Source organism: Oncorhynchus kisutch, unplaced genomic scaffold, assembly GCF_002021735.2.
Source record: "Oncorhynchus kisutch isolate 150728-3 unplaced genomic scaffold, Okis_V2 scaffold3378, whole genome shotgun sequence".
NCBI lineage: Eukaryota > Metazoa > Chordata > Actinopteri > Salmoniformes > Salmonidae > Oncorhynchus > Oncorhynchus kisutch.
This window is the reverse complement of record NW_022265323.1, coordinates 78156-98144: the sequence shown is the minus strand read 5'-3', so window position 1 is coordinate 98144 and position 19989 is coordinate 78156. Positions and strand designations below refer to the sequence as shown.

At 42.3% G+C, this 19989-nt stretch overlaps 1 protein-coding gene across 2 annotated transcripts in view; it reads left to right on the top strand.

The window, feature by feature from the left end:
• The first annotated feature begins 10270 nt into the window (after window positions 1-10270).
• Window positions 10271-19989, top strand: part of LOC116371563 (serine hydroxymethyltransferase, cytosolic) — a 49776-nt gene continuing 40057 nt past the window's right edge. For both annotated transcript variants that reach the window (XM_031820419.1, XM_031820418.1), the window contains exons 1-2: window positions 10271-10364; window positions 19110-19224. In XM_031820419.1, the coding sequence (XP_031676279.1) occupies window positions 19126-19224 (99 nt within the window). In that variant the 5' untranslated portion in view covers window positions 10271-10364; window positions 19110-19125. The remainder of the gene's footprint in view (window positions 10365-19109; window positions 19225-19989) is intronic.

Below are 19989 nucleotides of genomic sequence, written 5' to 3'. Positions count from 1 at the left end.
ATGAGTCCTAAAGACATTTGATGAGGCCTACATTAAAGACATTTGATGAGGGCTGCATTAAAGACATTTGATGAGGCCTACATTAAAGACATTTCATGAGTCCTAAAGACATTTGATGAGGCCTACACTAAAGACATTTGATGAGCCCTACATTAAAGACATTTGATGAGCCCTAAAGACATTTGATGAGGCCTACATTAAAGACATTTGATGAGGGCTACATTAAAGACATTTGATGAGGCCTACATTAAAGACATTTCATGAGTCCTAAAGACATTTGATGAGGCCTACACTAAAGACATTTGATGAGCCCTACATTAAAGACATTTGATGAGCCCTAAAGACATTTGATGAGGCCTACATTAAAGACATTTGATGAGGGCTGCATTAAAGACATTTGATGAGGCCTACATTAAAGACATTTCATGAGTCCTAAAGACATTTGATGAGGCCTACACTAAAGACATTTGATGAGCCCTACATTAAAGACATTTGATGAGCCCTAAAGACATTTGATGAGGCCTACATTAAAGACATTTGATGAGGCCTGCATTAAAGACATTTGATGAGGCCTGCATTAAAGACATTTGATGAGGCCTGCATTAAAGACATTTGATGAGGCCTGCATTAAAGACATTTGATGAGGCCTGCATTAAAGACATTTGATGAGGCCTGCATTAAAGACATTTGATGAGGCCTGCATTAAAGACATTTGATGAGGCCTGCATTAAAGACATTTGATGAGGCCTGCATTAAAGACATTTGATGAGGCCTGCATTAAAGACATTTGATGAGGCCTGCATTAAAGACATTTGATGAGGGCTGCATTAAAGACATTTGATGAGGCCTACATTAAAGACATTTCATGAGTCCTAAAGACATTTGATGAGGCCTACACTAAAGACATTTGATGAGCCCTACATTAAAGACATTTGATGAGCCCTAAAGACATTTGATGAGGCCTACATTAAAGACATTTGATGAGGGCTGCATTAAAGACATTTGATGAGGCCTACATTAAAGACATTTCATGAGTCCTAAAGACATTTGATGAGGCCTACACTAAAGACATTTGATGAGCCCTACATTAAAGACATTTGATGAGCCCTAAAGACATTTGATGAGGCCTACATTAAAGACATTTGATGAGGGCTGCATTAAAGACATTTGATGAGGCCTGCATTAAAGACATTTCATGAGTCCTAAAGACATTTGATGAGGCCTACACTAAAGACATTTGATGAGCCCTACATTAAAGACATTTGATGAGCCCTAAAGACATTTGATGAGGCCTACATTAAAGACATTTCATGAGTCCTAAAGACATTTGATGAGGCCTACACTAAAGACATTTGATGAGCCCTAAAGACATTTGATGAGGCCTGCATTAAAGACATTTGATGAGGCCTACATTAAAGACATTTCATGAGCACTACATTAAAGACATTTCATGGGGGCTGTGGTGGTGTGGGGGCTGTGCTTTGGCAAAGTGGGTGGGGTTATATCCTTCCTGTTTGGCCCTGTCCGGGGGTGTCCTCGGATGGGGCCACAGTGTCTCCTGACCCCTCCTGTCTCAGCCTCCAGTATTTATGCTGCAGTAGTTTATGTGTCGGGGGGCTGGGGTCAGTTTGTTATATCTGGAGTACTTCTCCTGTCCTATTCGGTGTCCTGTGTGAATCTAAGTGTGCGTTCTCTAATTCTCTCCTTCTCTCTTTCTTTCTCTCTCTCGGAGGACCTGAGCCCTAGGACCATGCCCCAGGACTACCTGACATGATGACTCCTTGCTGTCCCCAGTCCACCTGGCCATGCTGCTGTTCCAGTTTCAACTGACCTGAGCCCTAGGACCATGCCCCAGGACTACCTGACATGATGACTCCTTGCTGTCCCCAGTCCACCTGGCCATGCTGCTGCTCCAGTTTCAACTTCCACCTGACTGTGCTGCTGCTCTAGTTTCAACTGTTCTGCCTTATTATTATTCGACCATGCTGGTCATTTATGAACATTTGAACATCTTGGCCATGTTCTGTTATAATCTCCACCCGGCACAGCCAGAAGAGGACTGGCCACCCCACATAGCCTGGTTCCTCTCTAGGTTTCTTCCTAGGTATTGGCCTCTCTAGGGAGTTTTTCCTAGCCACCGTGCTTCTCCACCTGCATTGCTTGCTGTTTGGGGTTTTAGGCTGGGTTTCTGTACAGCACTTTGAGATATCAGCTGATGTACGAAGGGCTATATAAATACATTTGATTTGATTTGATTTGATTTCATGAGCCCTACATTAAAGACATTTCACGAGGCCTACACCTATGCTCCGTTGTGTAAATAAATTAAACTAGCTCCAGTAGGCTAATATTTTTGAGTGTGAACTGTATCACTGTATTGTATTATATGGACTGAAGTTACACACATTGTTTAAACCAATTCTGGTGCTCAAATGTGGTCTTCAAAGTTACAAATATTTTGAAGACCACATTTATACGCTAGTGAATTTGATTTACATGTTGTAATATAATAGGGCCTATTTGTATAATTAGTAGACTGACACATTTACATATATATATATAGTGTATATATAGTATATAAACACCTTCCATAATAGTTCCCCTAATGTTATTAGTATATATATAGTATATAAACACCTTCCATAATAGTTCCCCTAATGTTATTAGTATATATATATATATAGTATATAAACACCTTCCATAATAGTTCCCCTAATGTTATTAGTATATATATAGTATATAAACACCTTCCATAATAGTTCCCCTAATGTTATTAGTATATATATAGTATATAAACACCTTCCATAATAGTTCCCCTAATGTTATTAGTATATATATATATAGTATATAAACACCTTCCATAATAGTTCCCCTAATGTTATTAGCCTGCCTCCTCTTTCTCTCTCTCTAGTGTTTCTTCATTCCGTCCTAACTTCATCAGTCTAATGACATTCTTGAATAACTAGAATTAGATGCAGAAGGCTTTCACTTCTCTTCACCAAGACTGAATGGTTATGGGTCTGAATGGTTATGGGTCTGAATGGTTATAGGTCTGAATGGGTATGGGTCTGAATGGTTATAGGTCTGAATGGTTATGGGTCTGAATGGTTATGGGTCTGAATGGTTATGGGTCTGAATGGTTATGGGTCTGAATTAATAACTGCTATAGTCTACCACCATCTGAATGGTTATGGGTCTGAATGGTTATGGGTCTGAATGGTTATGGGTCTGAATTAATAACTGCTATAGTCTACCACCATCTGAATGGTTATGGGTCTGAATGGTTCTGGGTCTGAATGGTTCTGGGTCTGAATGGTTATGGGTCTGAGTGGTTATGGGTCTGAATGGTTATGGGTCTGAATGGTTATGGGTCTGAATTAATAACTGCTATAGTCTACCACCATCTGAATGGTTATGGGTCTGAATGGTTCTGGGTCTGAAAGGTTCTGGGTCTGAATGGTTATGGGTCTGAATGGTTATGGGTCTGAGTGGTTATGGGTCTGAATGGTTATGGGTCTGAATTAATAACTGCTATAGTCTACCACCATCTGAATGGTTCTGGGTCTGAATGGTTCTGGGTCTGAATGGTTATGGGTCTGAATGGTTATGGGTCTGAATGGTTATGGGTCTGAATGGTTATGGGTCTGAATTAATAACTGCTATAGTCTACCACCATCTGAATGGTTATGGGTCTGAATGGTTCTGGGTCTGAATGGTTCTGGGTCTGAATGGTTATGGGTCTGAATGGTTATGGGTCTGAATGGTTATTGGTCTGAATGGTTATGGGTCTGAATTAATAACTGCTATAGTCTACCACCATCTGAATGGTTATGGGTCTGAATGGTTCTGGGTCTGAATGGTTCTGGGTCTGAATGGTTATGGGTCTGAGTGGTTCTGGGTCTGAATGGTTATGGGTCTGAATGGTTATGGGTCTGAATGGTTATTGGTCTGAATGGTTATGGGTCTGAATGGTTCTGGGTCTGAATGGTTCTGGGTCTGAATGGTTATGGGTCTGAGTGGTTATGGGTCTGAATGGTTATGGGTCTGAATGGTTATGGGTCTGAATTAATAACTGCTATAGTCTACCACCATCTGAATGGTTATGGGTCTGAATGGTTCTGGGTCTGAAAGGTTCTGGGTCTGAATGGTTATGGGTCTGAATGGTTATGGGTCTGAGTGGTTATGGGTCTGAATGGTTATGGGTCTGAATTAATAACTGCTATAGTCTACCACCATCTGAATGGTTCTGGGTCTGAATGGTTCTGGGTCTGAATGGTTCTGGGTCTGAATGGTTATGGGTCTGAATGGTTATGGGTCTGAATGGTTATGGGTCTGAATTAATAACTGCTATAGTCTACCACCATCTGAATGGTTATGGGTCTGAATGGTTCTGGGTCTGAATGGTTCTGGGTCTGAATGGTTATGGGTCTGAATGGTTATGGGTCTGAATGGTTATTGGTCTGAATGGTTATGGGTCTGAATGGTTATGGGTCTGAATTAATAACTGCTATAGTCTACCACCATCTGAATGGTTATGGGTCTGAATGGTTATGGGTCTAAATGGTTATGGGTCTGAATGGTTATGGGTCTGAATGGTTTTGGGTCTGAATTAATAACTGCTATAGACTACCACCATCTGAATGGTTATGGGTCTGAATGGTTATGGGTCTGAATGGTTATGGGTCTGAATGGTTATGGGTCTGAATTAATAACTGCTATAGTCTACCACCATCTGAATGGTTATGTGTCTGAATGGTTCTGGGTCTGAATGGTTCTGGGTCTGAATGGTTATGGGTCTGAATGGTTATGGGTCTGAATGGTTCTGGGTCTGAATGGTTATGGGTCTGAATTAATAACTGCTCCATCCTACCACCATCTGAATGGTTATGGGTCTGAATGGTTATGGGTCTGAATGGTTATGGGTCTGAATTAATAACTGCTCCATCCTACCACCATCTGAATGGTTATGGGTCTGAATGGTTATGGGTCTGAATGGTTATGGGTCTGAATGGTTATGGGTCTGAATTAATAACTGCTCCATCCTACCACCATCTGAATGGTTATGGGTCTGAATGGTTATGGGTCTGAATGGTTATGGGTCTGAATGGTTATGGGTCTGAATGGTTATGGGTCTGAATTAATAACTGCTCCATCCTACCACCATCTGAATGGTTATGGGTCTGAATTAATAACTGCTCCATCCTACCACCATCTGAATGGTTATGGGTCTGAATGGTTATGGGTCTGAATGGTTATGGGTCTGAATGGTTATGGGTCTGAATGGTTATGGGTCTGAATTAATAACTGCTCCATCCTACCACCATCTGAATGGTTATGGGTCTGAATGGTTATGGGTCTGAATTAATAACTGCTCCATCCTACCACCATCTGAATGGTTATGGGTCTGAATGGTTATGGGTCTGAATGGTTATAGGTCTGAATGGTTATAGGTCTGAATGGTTATGGTCTGAATTAATAACTGCTCCATCCTACCACCATCTGAATGGTTATGGGTCTGAATGGTTATGGGTCTGAATGGTTATGGGTCTGAATGGTTATGGGTCTGAATTAATAACTGCTCCATCCTACCACCATCTGAATGGTTATGGGTCTGAATTAATAACTGCTCCATCCTACCACCATCTGAATGGTTATGGGTCTGAATGGTTATGGGTCTGAATTAATAACTGCTCCATCCTACCACCATCTGAATGGTTATGGGTCTGAATGGTTATGGGTCTGAATGGTTATGGGTCTGAATTAATAACTGCTCCATCCTACCACCATCTGAATGGTTATGGGTCTGAATGGTTATGGGTCTGAATGGTTATAGGTCTGAATGGTTATGGGTCTGAATTAATAACTGCTCCATCCTACCACCATCTGAATGGTTATGGGTCTGAATTAATAACTGCTCCATCCTACCACCATCTGAATGGTTATGGGTCTGAATTAATAACTGCTCCATCCTACCACCATCTGAATGGTTATGGGTCTGAATGGTTAGTGGTCTGAATGGTTATGGGTCTGAATTAATAACTGCTCCATCCTACCACCATCTGAATGGTTATGGGTCTGAATTAATAACTGCTCCATCCTACCACCATCTGAATGGTTATGGGTCTGAATGGTTAGTGGTCTGAATGGTTATGGGTCTGAATTAATAACTGCTCCATCCTACCACCATCTGAATGGTTATGGGTCTGAATGGTTATGGGTCTGAATGGTTATAGGTCTGAATGGTTATGGGTCTGAATTAATAACTGCTCCATCCTACCACCATCTGAATGGTCATGGGTCTGAATTAATAACTGCTCCATCCTACCACCATCTGAATGGTTATGGGTCTGAATTAATAACTGCTCCATCCTACCACCATCTGAATGGTTATGGGTCTGAATTAATAACTGCTCCATCCTACCACCATCTGAATGGTTATGGGTCTGAATTAATAACTGCTCCATCCTACCACCATCTGAATGGTTATAGGTCTGAATGGTTATGGGTCTGAATTAATAACTGCTCCATCCTACCACCATCTGAATGGTTATGGGTCTGAATTAATAACTGCTCCATCCTACCACCATCTGAATGGTTATGGGTCTGAATTAATAACTGCTCCATCCTACCACCATCTGAATGGTTATGGGTCTGAATGGTTTTGGGTCTGAATGGTTATGAGTCTGAATGGTTCTGGGTCTGAATGGTTATGGGTCTGAATTAATAACTGCTCCATCCTACCACCATCTGAATGGTTATGGGTCTGAATGGTTATGGGTCTGAATTAATAACTGCTCAATCCTACCACCATCTGAATGGTTATGGGTCTGAATTAATAACTGCTCCATCCTACCACCATCTGAATGGTTATGGGTCTGAATTAATAACTGCTCCATCCTACCACCATCTGAATGGTTATGGGTCTGAATTAATAACTGCTCCATCCTACCACCATCTGAATGGTTATGGGTCTGAATTAATAACTGCTCCATCCTACCACCATCTGAATGGTTATGGGTCTGAATTAATAACTGCTCCATCCTACCACCATCTGAATGGTTATGGGTCTGAATTAATAACTGCTCCATCCTACCACCATCTGAATGGTTATGGGTCTGAATTAATAACTGCTCCATCCTACCACCATCTGAATGGTTATGGGTCTGAATTAATAACTGCTCCATCCTACCACCATCAGGCGTTCGCTCTTCATTCAAACCCCTGAGTTCTATTGGCTGAATTAATAACTGCTCCATCCTACCACCATCAGGCGTTCGCTCTTCATTCAAACCCCTGAGCTCTATTGGCTGAATTAATAACTGCTCCATCCTACCACCATCTGAATGGTTATGGGTCTGAATGGTTATGGGTCTGAATTAATAACTGCTCCATCCTACCACCATCTGAATGGTTATGGGTCTGAATGGTTATGGGTCTGAATGGTTATAGGTCTGAATGGTTATAGGTCTGAATGGTTATAGGTCTGAATGGTTATGGTCTGAATTAATAACTGCTCCATCCTACCACCATCTGAATGGTTATGGGTCTGAATGGTTATGGGTCTGAATGGTTATGGGTCTGAATTAATAACTGCTCCATCCTACCACCATCTGAATGGTTATGGGTCTGAATTAATAACTGCTCCATCCTACCACCATCTGAATGGTTATGGGTCTGAATGGTTATGGGTCTGAATGGTTATGGGTCTGAATGGTTATGGGTCTGAATGGTTATGGGTCTGAATTAATAACTGCTCCATCCTACCACCATCTGAATGGTTATGGGTCTGAATGGTTATGGGTCTGAATGGTTATGGGTCTGAATTAATAACTGCTCCATCCTACCACCATCTGAATGGTTATGGGTCTGAATGGTTATGGGTCTGAATGGTTATAGGTCTGAATGGTTATGGGTCTGAATTAATAACTGCTCCATCCTACCACCATCTGAATGGTTATGGGTCTGAATTAATAACTGCTCCATCCTACCACCATCTGAATGGTTATGGGTCTGAATTAATAACTGCTCCATCCTACCACCATCTGAATGGTTATGGGTCTGAATGGTTAGTGGTCTGAATGGTTATGGGTCTGAATTAATAACTGCTCCATCCTACCACCATCTGAATGGTTATGGGTCTGAATTAATAACTGCTCCATCCTACCACCATCTGAATGGTTATGGGTCTGAATGGTTAGTGGTCTGAATGGTTATGGGTCTGAATTAATAACTGCTCCATCCTACCACCATCTGAATGGTTATGGGTCTGAATGGTTATGGGTCTGAATGGTTATAGGTCTGAATGGTTATGGGTCTGAATTAATAACTGCTCCATCCTACCACCATCTGAATGGTCATGGGTCTGAATTAATAACTGCTCCATCCTACCACCATCTGAATGGTTATGGGTCTGAATTAATAACTGCTCCATCCTACCACCATCTGAATGGTTATGGGTCTGAATTAATAACTGCTCCATCCTACCACCATCTGAATGGTTATGGGTCTGAATGGTTATGGGTCTGAATGGTTATGAGTCTGAATGGTTCTGGGTCTGAATGGTTATGGGTCTGAATTAATAACTGCTCCATCCTACCACCATCTGAATGGTTATGGGTCTGAATGGTTATGGGTCTGAATTAATAACTGCTCCATCCTACCACCATCTGAATGGTTATGGGTCTGAATTAATAACTGCTCCATCCTACCACCATCTGAATGGTTATGGGTCTGAATTCATAACTGCTCCATCCTACCACCATCTGAATGGTTATGGGTCTGAATTAATAACTGCTCCATCCTACCACCATCTGAATGGTTATGGGTCTGAATTAATAACTGCTCCATCCTACCACCATCTGAATGGTTATGGGTCTGAATTAATAACTGCTCCATCCTACCACCATCTGAATGGTTATGGGTCTGAATTAATAACTGCTCCATCCTACCACCATCTGAATGGTTATGGGTCTGAATTAATAACTGCTCCATCCTACCACCATCAGGCGTTCGCTCTTCATTCAAACCCCTGAGTTCTATTGGCTGAATTAATAACTGCTCCATCCTACCACCATCAGGCGTTCGCTCTTCATTCAAACCCCTGAGCTCTATTGGCTGAATTAATAACTGCTCCATCCTACCACCATCTGAATGGTTATGGGTCTGAATGGTTATGGGTCTGAATTAATAACTGCTCCATCCTACCACCATCTGAATGGTTATTGGCTGAATTAATAACTGCTCCATCCTACCACCATCAGGCGTTCACTCTTCATTCAAACCCCTGAGTTCTATTGGCTGAATTAATAACTGCTCCATCCTACCACCATCAGGCGTTCGCTCTTCATTCAAACCCCTGAGCTCTATTGGCTACTGTTTGTAAACATAGAGTTTCCTCATCCAATAGTCTATTGGTATAAGAAATGGAACAGAAAACGATGTCCAGCAACCTGTTCTAGGCTTCTTCTGCATGGGACTCCAAGGAGTGTGTTTCAAGGAGAGAGGCCTGTGGGGAACATTTCACAAGAGACAGAGGCTATCAGTTAGAACCTTATTATGCATAATCTCATTAATTAGCTAAATATAAGGCGAATACTGCATTGCATTTATTACCTGAAGGAGGTAGGCCAGGACAACTATATATAGAGTCTGTAGGTCTGTTGTGACTGTCTGTCTTTGACAGGGTGGGACCTAAGGTGCTATAACTGATCCTATTGGTCTGTTATGACTGTCTGTCTTTGACAGGGTGGGACCTAAGGTACAATAACTGATCCTATTGGTCTGTATTGACTGTCTGTCTTTGACAGGGTGGGACCTAAGGTACAATAACTGATCCTAATTGGTCTGTTATAACCGTCTGTCTTTGACTGGGTGGGACCTAAGGTGCTATAACTGATCCTATTGGTCTATTATGACTGTCTGTCTTTGACAGGGTGGGACCTAAGGTACAATAACTGATCCTAATTGGTCTGTTATAACCGTCTGTCTTTGACTGGGTGGGACCTAAGGTACTATACTATCTATCATATCACTATAACCATTTAAATGCTGTTCTGAATGTACCATGTTGTATCATAATAATTATTTCATAATTCAACTATTTATAGGCACTTTAATCAAGATATTTGTACAGTACGGTATTATTTCATCACTGTCTATCAGTTTCATTGGAAAGTTCAGATGTTTCTGTTATGTGTTTTTATTGGCTAACAGCGAGAAAGGGGGCGTGGACATCATGTCTCTCTGTACACTGATTGGTTTATAGGTTTCGCGGACTTTGTATTCCTAGTAAACTCAATTTGCATGTTTGTCTTTCTCCAAACGTCAGATTTCCAACGGTGACAGCTGCACAGCCGAGCGACCCGGTGGGTACCCAGCTAAATAACTCTTTAGTTGTTATATTTCATGCCTTTTGCACACATTGTATATAGACCCCACCCTTCGTTTTCTACTGTGTTATTGACTTGTTAATTGTTTACTCCATGTGTAACTCTTTGTTGTCTGCTCACACTGCTATGCTTTATCTTGGCCAGGTCGCAGTTGCAAATGAGAACTTGTTCTCAACTAGCCTACCTGGTTAAATAAAGGTGAAATAAAAATAAATAAATAAATAAATATTTACGCTTTTTGTACGCTATTCACAAATAAAATGGCTCGATTAGCGTGCGGTTTTTGGGGTGACGTTTGACACTTTTTCTAGCTAGAAACTCATAGCTAAGTTAGCTATGATACAATGTGTAACTTTTTCTTGAATATGTGAGTCCTATTTAAAAAAAAAAAGGATTATGCATTAACTCAAATGTTCTATTTAGTCAAATCGGCTCGTAATATCGTAAATGTAGTGAAACAGTTAGACCGCATGTCACGAGACAGCTGAACCTGCTGGCTGACTTGAGGGTCAGTGCTATGCGGGATCCTCGGGACGGTCGTACTCTAACTGACCCGTACCTTACCCTACAGATAGACACAATGACCCGTACCTTACCCTACAGATAGACGCAATGACCCGTACCTTACCCTACAGATAGACACAATGACCCGTACCTCACCCTACAGATAGACACAATGACCCGTACCTCACCCTACAGATAGACACAATGACCCGTACCTCACCCTACAGATAGACACAATGACCCGTACCTCACCCTACAGATAGACACAATGACCCGTACCTCACCCTACAGATAGACACAATGACCCGTACCTCACCCTACAGATAGACACAATGACCCGTACCTCACCCTACAGATAGACACAATGACCCGTACCTCACCCTACAGATAGACACAATGACCCGTACCTTACCCTACAGATAGACGCAATGACCCGTACCTTACCCTACAGATAGACGCAATGACCCGTACCTTACCCTACAGATAGACGCAATGACCCGTACCTTACCCTACAGATAGACGCAATGACCCGTACCTTACCCTACAGATAGACACAATGACCCGTACCTTACCCTACAGATAGAGACTCTGGACGCTCTATCTTTCATACAAAGGTATGAAGAGCGTCCAGAGTCTCTCTCTTTCATACAAAGGTATGAAGAGCGTCCAGAGTCTCTCTTTCATACAAAGGTATGAAGAGCGTCCAGAGTCTCTCTCTTTCATACAAAGGTATGAAGAGCGTCCAGAGTCTCTCTCTTTCATACAAAGGTATGAAGAGCGTCCAGAGTCTCTCTCTTTCATACAAAGGTATGAAGAGCGTCCAGAGTCTCTCTCTTTCATACAAAGGTATGAAGAGCGTCCAGAGTCTCTCTCTTTCATACAAAGGTACGAGGAGCGTCCAGAGTTTCTCTCTTTCATACAAAGGCATGAGGAGCGTCCAGAGTTTCTCTCTCTTTCATACAAACGCATGAGGAGCGCCCACAAAGTGTTTTGTGTGTGGAAGTGCTTAGTAATGAGTCTCTGATAACGAACACATTTAATAAAACGACACGTCCTGATCAAACATCCACATCATGATGGTAAACCCAGAGAGTTATTTCAGAACAGGACAGAATGATTCAGGAAACTGGGCTTCGACTTTGGACCAGTCACTCAACTAGCAAGACATTGTTGTCATTTTCTAACAGTTGATGATCATCAGAAATCAGGGACTAACTAACTAACTCTCTCAGTAGATGTGACTTCCTCTTTCTAACAATCCCCTGGTCTTGTACACAGATAATATCTAACATTCACCAAAGCCAGCTACTGATAGTTCAACCCAGATGGTATATGATCAGGCCTACTGTACATCTGACTGTAGAAATGACTGTTGAAAACTAGTCTAGGTTGGAACTGTTGATCAGGCTTACTGGACATCTGACTGTAGAAATGACTGTTGAAAACTAGTCTAGGTTGGAACTGTTGATCAGGCCTACTGGACATCTGACTGTAGAAATGACTGTTGAAAACTAGTCTAGGTTGGAACAGTTGATCAGGCCTACTGGACATCTGACTGTAGAAATGACTGTTGAAAACTAGTCTAGGTTGGAACTGTTGATCAGGCCTACTGGACATCTGACTGTAGAAATGACTGTTGAAAACTAGTCTAGGTTGGAACTGTTGATCAGGCCTACTGGACATCTGACTGTAGAAATGACTGTTGAAAACTAGTCTAGGTTGGAACTGTTGATCAGGCCTACTGGACATCTGACTGTAGAAATGACTGTTGAAAACTAGTCTAGGTTGGAACTGTTGATCAGGCCTACTGGACATCTGACTGTAGAAATGACTGTTGAAAACTAGTCTAGGTTGGAATTGTTGATCAGGCCTACTGGACATCTGACTGTAAAAATGACGGTTGAAAACTAGTCTAGGTTGGAACTGTTGATCAGGCCTACTGGACATCTGACTGTAAAAATGACTGTTGAAAACTAGTCTAGGTTGGAACAGTTGATCAGGCCTACTGGACATCTGACTGTAGAAATGACTGTTGAAAACTAGTCTAGGTTGGAACTGTTGATCAGGCCTACTGGACATCTGACTGTAGAAATGACTGTTGAAAACTAGTCTAGGTTGGAACAGTTGATCAGGCCTACTGGACATCTGACTGTAGAAATGACTGTTGAAAACTAGTCTAGGTTGGAACTGTTGATCAGGCCTACTGGACATCTGACTGTAGAAATGACTGTTGAAAACTAGTCTAGGTTGGAACTGTTGATCAGGCCTACTGGACATCTGACTGTAGAAATGACTGTTGATAACTAGTCTAGGTTGGAACTGTTGATCAGGCCTACTGGACATCTGACTGTAGAAATGACTGTTGAAAACTAGTCTAGGTTGGAACTGTTGATCAGGCCTACTGGACATCTGACTGTAGAAATGACTGTTGAAAACTAGTCTAGGTTGGAACTGTTGATCAGGCCTACTGGACATCTGACTGTAGAAATGACTGTTGAAAACTAGTCTAGGTTGGAACTGTTGATCAGGCCTACTGGACATCTGACTGTAGAAATGACTGTTGATAACTAGTCTAGGTTGGAACTGTTGATCAGGCCTACTGGACATCTGACTGTAGAAATGACTGTTGAAAACTAGTCTAGGTTGGAACTGTTGATCAGGCCTACTGGACATCTGACTGTAGAAATGACTGTTGAAAACTAGTCTAGGTTGGAACTGTTGCTGTTAAAATACAATAATAATTGTTATTCTGAACTGGAATAAACTGATTGAAGCAAGATGCTTTTTGAGGAAAACAGGAAGTTTGAGAGATCTCCAGGGTTATCTATCCCTGAGAGAATGGGTTTGGTTATGGAGACCAGAGAGTTCTCTGGGGTTATCTAATGGGTTTGGTTGTGGAGACCAGAGGGATCTCCAGGGTTATCTAATGGGTTTGGTTGTGGAGACCAGAGGGATCTCCAGGGTTTGGTTGTGGAGACCAGAGATCTCCAGGGTTGACTGAGAACCCACTCACACAGTTCTGGGTTGTTCATCTACAAACAGGAAGTGGTCTCCTGACTGAGAACCCACCTCACACAGTTCTGGGTTGTTCATCTACAAACAGGAAGTGGTCTCCTGACTGAGAACCCACCTCACACAGTTCTGGGTTGTTCATCTACAAACAGGAAGTGGTCTCCTGACTGAGAACCCACCTCACACAGTTCTGGGTTGTTCATCTACAAACAGGAAGTGGTCTCCTGACTGAGAACCCACCTCACACAGTTCTGGGTTGTTCATCTACAAACAGGAAGTGGTCTCCTGACTGAGAACCCACCTCACACAGTTCTGGGTTGTTCATCTACAACAGGAAGTGGTCTCCTGACTGACAGAGAACACAGTTCTGGGTTGTTCATCTACAACAGGAAGTGGTCTCCTGACTGAGAACCCACCTCACACAGTTCTGGGTTGTTCATCTACAAACAGGAAGTGGTCTCCTGACTGAGAACCCACCTCACACAGTTCTGGGTTGTTCATCTACAAACAGGAAGTGGTCTCCTGACTGAGAACCCACCTCACACAGTTCTGGGTTGTTCATCTACAAACAGGAAGTGGTCTCCTGACTGAGAACCCACCTCACACAGTTCTGGGTTGTTCATCTACAAACAGGAAGTGGTCTCCTGACTGAGAACCCACCTCACACAGTTCTGGGTTGTTCATCTACAAACAGGAAGTGGTCTCCTGACTGAGAACCCACCTCACACAGTTCTGGGTTGTTCATCTACAAACAGGAAGTGGTCTCCTGACTGAGAACCCACTCACACAGTTCTGCGTTGTTCATCTACAAACAGGAAGTGGTCTCCTGACTGAGAACCCACCTCACACAGTTCTGGGTTGTTAATCTACAAACAGGAAGTGGTCTCCTGCCTGAGAACCCACTCACACAGTTCTGGGTTGTTCATCTACAACAGGAAGTGGTCTCCTGACTGACAGAGAACACAGTTCTGGGTTGTTCATCTACAACAGGAAGTGGTCTCCTGACTGACAGAGAACACAGTTCTGGGTTGTTCATCTACAACAGTTCCAACCTAGACAGATATGTCAGAGTGTTTTTAATGGGGGAAAATAAACATGAATAGATATTTATATGGATATTTAATGTCATTGTTATTTGTTTTAGGTATAAGGGCTGAAATGTACCGATATTTATGTATAGTTGGTCTATTACCACCTGAAGGGAACGAACCTCTGGTCTATTACCACCTGAAGGGCTGAAATGTACCGATATTTATGTATAGTTGGTCTATTACCACCTGAAGGGAACGAACCTCTGGTCTATTACCACCTGAAGGGAACGAACCTCTGGTCTATTACCACCTGAAGGGCTGAAATGTACCGATATTTATGTATAGTTGGTCTATTACCACCTGAAGGGAACGAACCTCTGGTCTATTACCACCTGAAGGGAACGAACCTCTGGTCTATTACCACCTGAAGGGCTGAAATGTACCGATATTTATGTATAGTTGGTCTATTACCACCTGAAGGGAACGAACCTCTGGTCTATTACCACCTGAAGGGAACGAACCTCTGGTCTATTACCACCTGAAGGGCTGAAATGTACCGATATTTATGTATAGTTGGTCTATTACCACCTGAAGGGAACGAACCTCTGGTCTATTACCACCTGAAGGGAACGAACCTCTGGTCTATTACCACCTGAAGGGCTGAAATGTACCGATATTTATGTATAGTTGGTCTATTACCACCTGAAGGGAACGAACCTCTGGTCTATTACCACCTGAAGGGAACGAACCTCTGGTCTATTACCACCTGAAGGGCTGAAATGTACCGATATTTATGTATAGTTGGTCTATTACCACCTGAAGGGAACGAACCTCTGGTCTATTACCACCTGAAGGGAACGAACCTCTGGTCTATTACCACCTGAAGGGAACGAACCTCTGGTCTATTACCACCTGAAGGGCTGAAATGTACCGATATTTATGTATAGTTGGTCTATTACCACCTGAAGGGAACGAACCTCTGGTCTATTACCACCTGAAGGGAACGAACCTCTGGTCTATTACCACCTGAAGGGAACGAACCTCTGGTCTATTACCACCTGAAGGGCTGAAATGTACCGATATTTATGTATAGTTGCATATTTTACTACGCTTGGGTCCCAGGAAAACTGAATGTCTAATTTGGGTGCCAGGCTGAACAGGTTAAAGAACCCCCTGCTTTACACGCTACAACACAGAATGGGTGACTTTATCTAGCGAGTTTGGTTTGGGTCCCAGACTGAAAAGGTTAAAGAACCCCCTGCTTTACACGCTACAACACAGAATGGGTGACTTTATCTAGCGAGGTTAGTTTGGGTCCCAGGCTGAAAAGGTTAAAGAACCCCCTGCTTTACACGCTACAACACAGAATGGGTGACTTTATCTAGCGAGGTTAGTTTGGGTCCCAGGCTGAACAGGTTAAAGAACCCCCTGCTTTACACGCTACAACACAGAATGGGTGACTTTATCTAGCGAGGTTAGTTTGGGTCCCAGGCTGAAAAGGTTAAAGAACCCCCTGCTTTACACGCTACAACACAGAATGGGTGACTTTATCTAGCGAGGTTAGTTAGCTGACGGTGGCTGGCCTCTTTAAATTGGACAAACAAGATAACAGAAGTCATGAGTCCAGCTGCTGTTGCATCAGACACAGAGTGGCAGTGACAGGGGTGGCACCCTATTCCCTACATAGTCCACTATTTCCACCAGGACCATACCAAATGGCACCCTATTCCCTACATAGTCCACTATTTCCACCAGAACCATACCAAATGGCATCCTATTCCCTACATAGTCCACTATTTCCACCAGGACCATACCAAATGGCATCCTATTCCCTACATAGTCCACTATTTCCACCAGAACCATACCAAATGGCATCCTATTCCCTACATAGTCCACTATTTCCACCAGAACCATACCAAATGGCATCCTATTCCCTACATAGTCCACTATTTCCACCAGGACCATACCAAATGGCACCCTATTCCTTACACACTGTTCCAGTGATAACCTGACTAAATATAGTCCTGAATACCAGATGACCTGACTAAATATAGTCCTGAATACCAGATGACCTGACTAAATATAGTCCTGTTGGTTTAAACATGTCTGTTCCAGTGATAACCTGACTAAATACAGTCCTGTTGGTTTAAACATGTCTGTTCTAGTGATAACCTGACTAAATATAGTCCTGTTGGTTTAAACATGTCTGTTCCAGTGATAACCTGACTAAATATAGTCCTGTTGGTTTAAACATGGCTGTTCCAGTGATATCCTGACTAAATATAGTCCTGAATACCAGATAACCTGACTAAATATAGTCCTGTTGGACTATTTCCACCAGGACCATACCAAATGGCACCCTATTCCCTACATAGTCCACTATTTCCTCCAGAACCATACCAAATGGCATCCTATTCCCTACATAGTCCACTATTTCCACCAGAACCATACCAAATGGCATCCTATTCCCTACATAGTCCACTATTTCCACCAGAACCATACCAAATGGCATCCTATTCCCTACATAGTCCACTATTTCCACCAGAACCATACCAAATGGCATCCTATTCCCTACATAGTCCACTATTTCCACCAGAACCATACCAAATGGCATCCTATTCCCTACATAGTCCACTATTTCCACCAGAACCATACCAAATGGCATCCTATTCCCTACATAGTCCACTATTTCCACCAGGACCATACCAAATGGCACCCTATTCCTTACACACTGTTCCAGTGATAACCTGACTAAATATAGTCCTGAATACCAGATGACCTGACTAAATATAGTCCTGTTGGTTTAAACATGGCTGTTCCAGTGATAACCTGACTAAATATAGTCCTGTTGGTTTTAACATGGCTGTTCCTGTGATAACCTGACTAAATATAGTCCTGTTGGTTTAAACATGGCTGTTCCAGTGATAACCTGACTAAATACAGTCCTGAATACCAGATGACCTGACTAAATATAGTCCTGTTGGTTTAAACATGTCTGTTCTAGTGATAACCTGACTAAATATAGTCCTGTTGGTTTTAACATGGCTGTTCCAGTGATAACCTGACTAAATATAGTCCTGTTGGTTTAAACATGGCTGTTCCAGTGATATCCTGACTAAATATAGTCCTGTTGGTTTAAACATGGCTGTTCCTGTGATATCCTGACTAAATATAGTCCTGTTGGTTTAAACATGGCTGTTCCAGTGATATCCTGACTAAATATAGTCCTGAATACCAGATAACCTGACTAAATATAGTCCTGTTGGACTAAACATGGATGTTCCTGTGATAACCTGACTAAATATAGTCCTGAATACCAGATAACCTGACTAAATATAGTCCTGTTGGTTTAAACATATCTGTTTTAGTGATAACCTGACTAAATACAGTCCTGTTGGTTTAAACATGGCTGTTCCAGTGATAACCTGACTAAATATAGTCCTGAATACCAGATGACCTGACTAAATATAGTCCTGTTGGTTTAAACATGTCTGTTCTAGTGATAACCTGACTAAATACAGTCCTGAATACCAGATGACCTGACTAAATATAGTCCTGAATACCAGATGACCTGACTAAATATAGTCCTGTTGGTTTAAACATGGCTGTTCCTGTGATAACCTGACTAAATATAGTCCTGAATACCAGATAACCTGACTAAATATAGTCCTGAATACCAGATATCCTGACTAAATATAGTCCTGTTGGTTTAAACATGGCTGTTCCTGTGATAACCTGACTAAATATAGCCCTGAATACTATATTTTCCCAACAACTGATATTTAGAGGGGTTGGCAAAAGATACTGTTGAATCTTATTTGGCATAGCTTAACTAACTAACTGTCTGTCTGTCTTGTCTCATAGCTTAACTAACTAACTAACTAACTAACTAACTGGCTGTCTTGTCTCATAGCTTAACTAACTAACTAACTGTCTGTCATGTCTCATAGCTTAACTAACTAACTAACTAACTGGCTGTCTTGTCTGTGTCTGTAGATCAGTACCAGTCGTCATGTCTCACAGCTTTAACTAACTAACTAACTAACTAACTAACTAACTAACTAACTAACTATCTGTCTTGTCTGTAGATCAGTACCAGTCGTCATGTCTCACAGCTTTAACTAACTAACTAACTAACTAACTAACTAACTGGCTGTCTTGTCTGTGTCTGTAGATCAGTACCAGTCGTCATGTCTCATAGCAACGGTACCAGTCACCATGTCAGTAAGGACGTGTGGGAGTCTCACAACAAGATGATGCAGGAGCCACTCAGCTCCAACGACTCTGAGGTACGTCACACGGGGGGTGGGGTGGGGGGGGGGGGGGGGGGGGGGGGGAGTTTGTGTGTGTGTGTTTGTGTGTGTGTGGGTGTGTGTATGTATTTTTTTTTTACCTTTATTTAACCAGGCAAGTCAGTTAAGAACATATTCTTATTTTCAATGACGGCCTGGGAACAATGGGTTAACTGCCTGTTCAGGGGCAGAACGACAGATTTGTACCTTGTCAGCTCGGGGGTTTGAACTTGCAACCTTCCGGTTACTAGTCCAATGCTCTAACCACTAGGCTACGCTGCCGCCCCATGTATGTATGAGGCCGGGATTGAAACCGATCGCCCTTTGTCGACAATGCGTCCTCCAAAAGGCAATTTTTGCGGAGCCCCGCATTCACAGTAAACACTGTGAGCTCAATCAGAAAGGACCTTTTGAAATGTGAATGTTGTTGACGAAGGGATCTGATTGGTTCCTGGTGTGAGTGTCTGATTGGTTCCTGGTGTGAGTGTCTGATTGGTTCCTGGTGTGAGTGTCTATAAGGCTGTGTGTTTAAGCCTGGTTTCTATATTCTAGAATCCACATGGTGATAAAATATGCACATTTTCCCTCCGATGGTGTTTCTACCTAAACTGACTCGTTGCTGTTGATGACGTCACTTTTACGTTTCCTCGTACCGAATATAAAGGGCAATGTGTTTCAGCCAGGTAACTACAGGCCAGGTAACTACAGGCCAGGTAACTACAGGCTGGGTTAAGGCCAGGTAACTACAGGCTGGGTTAAGGC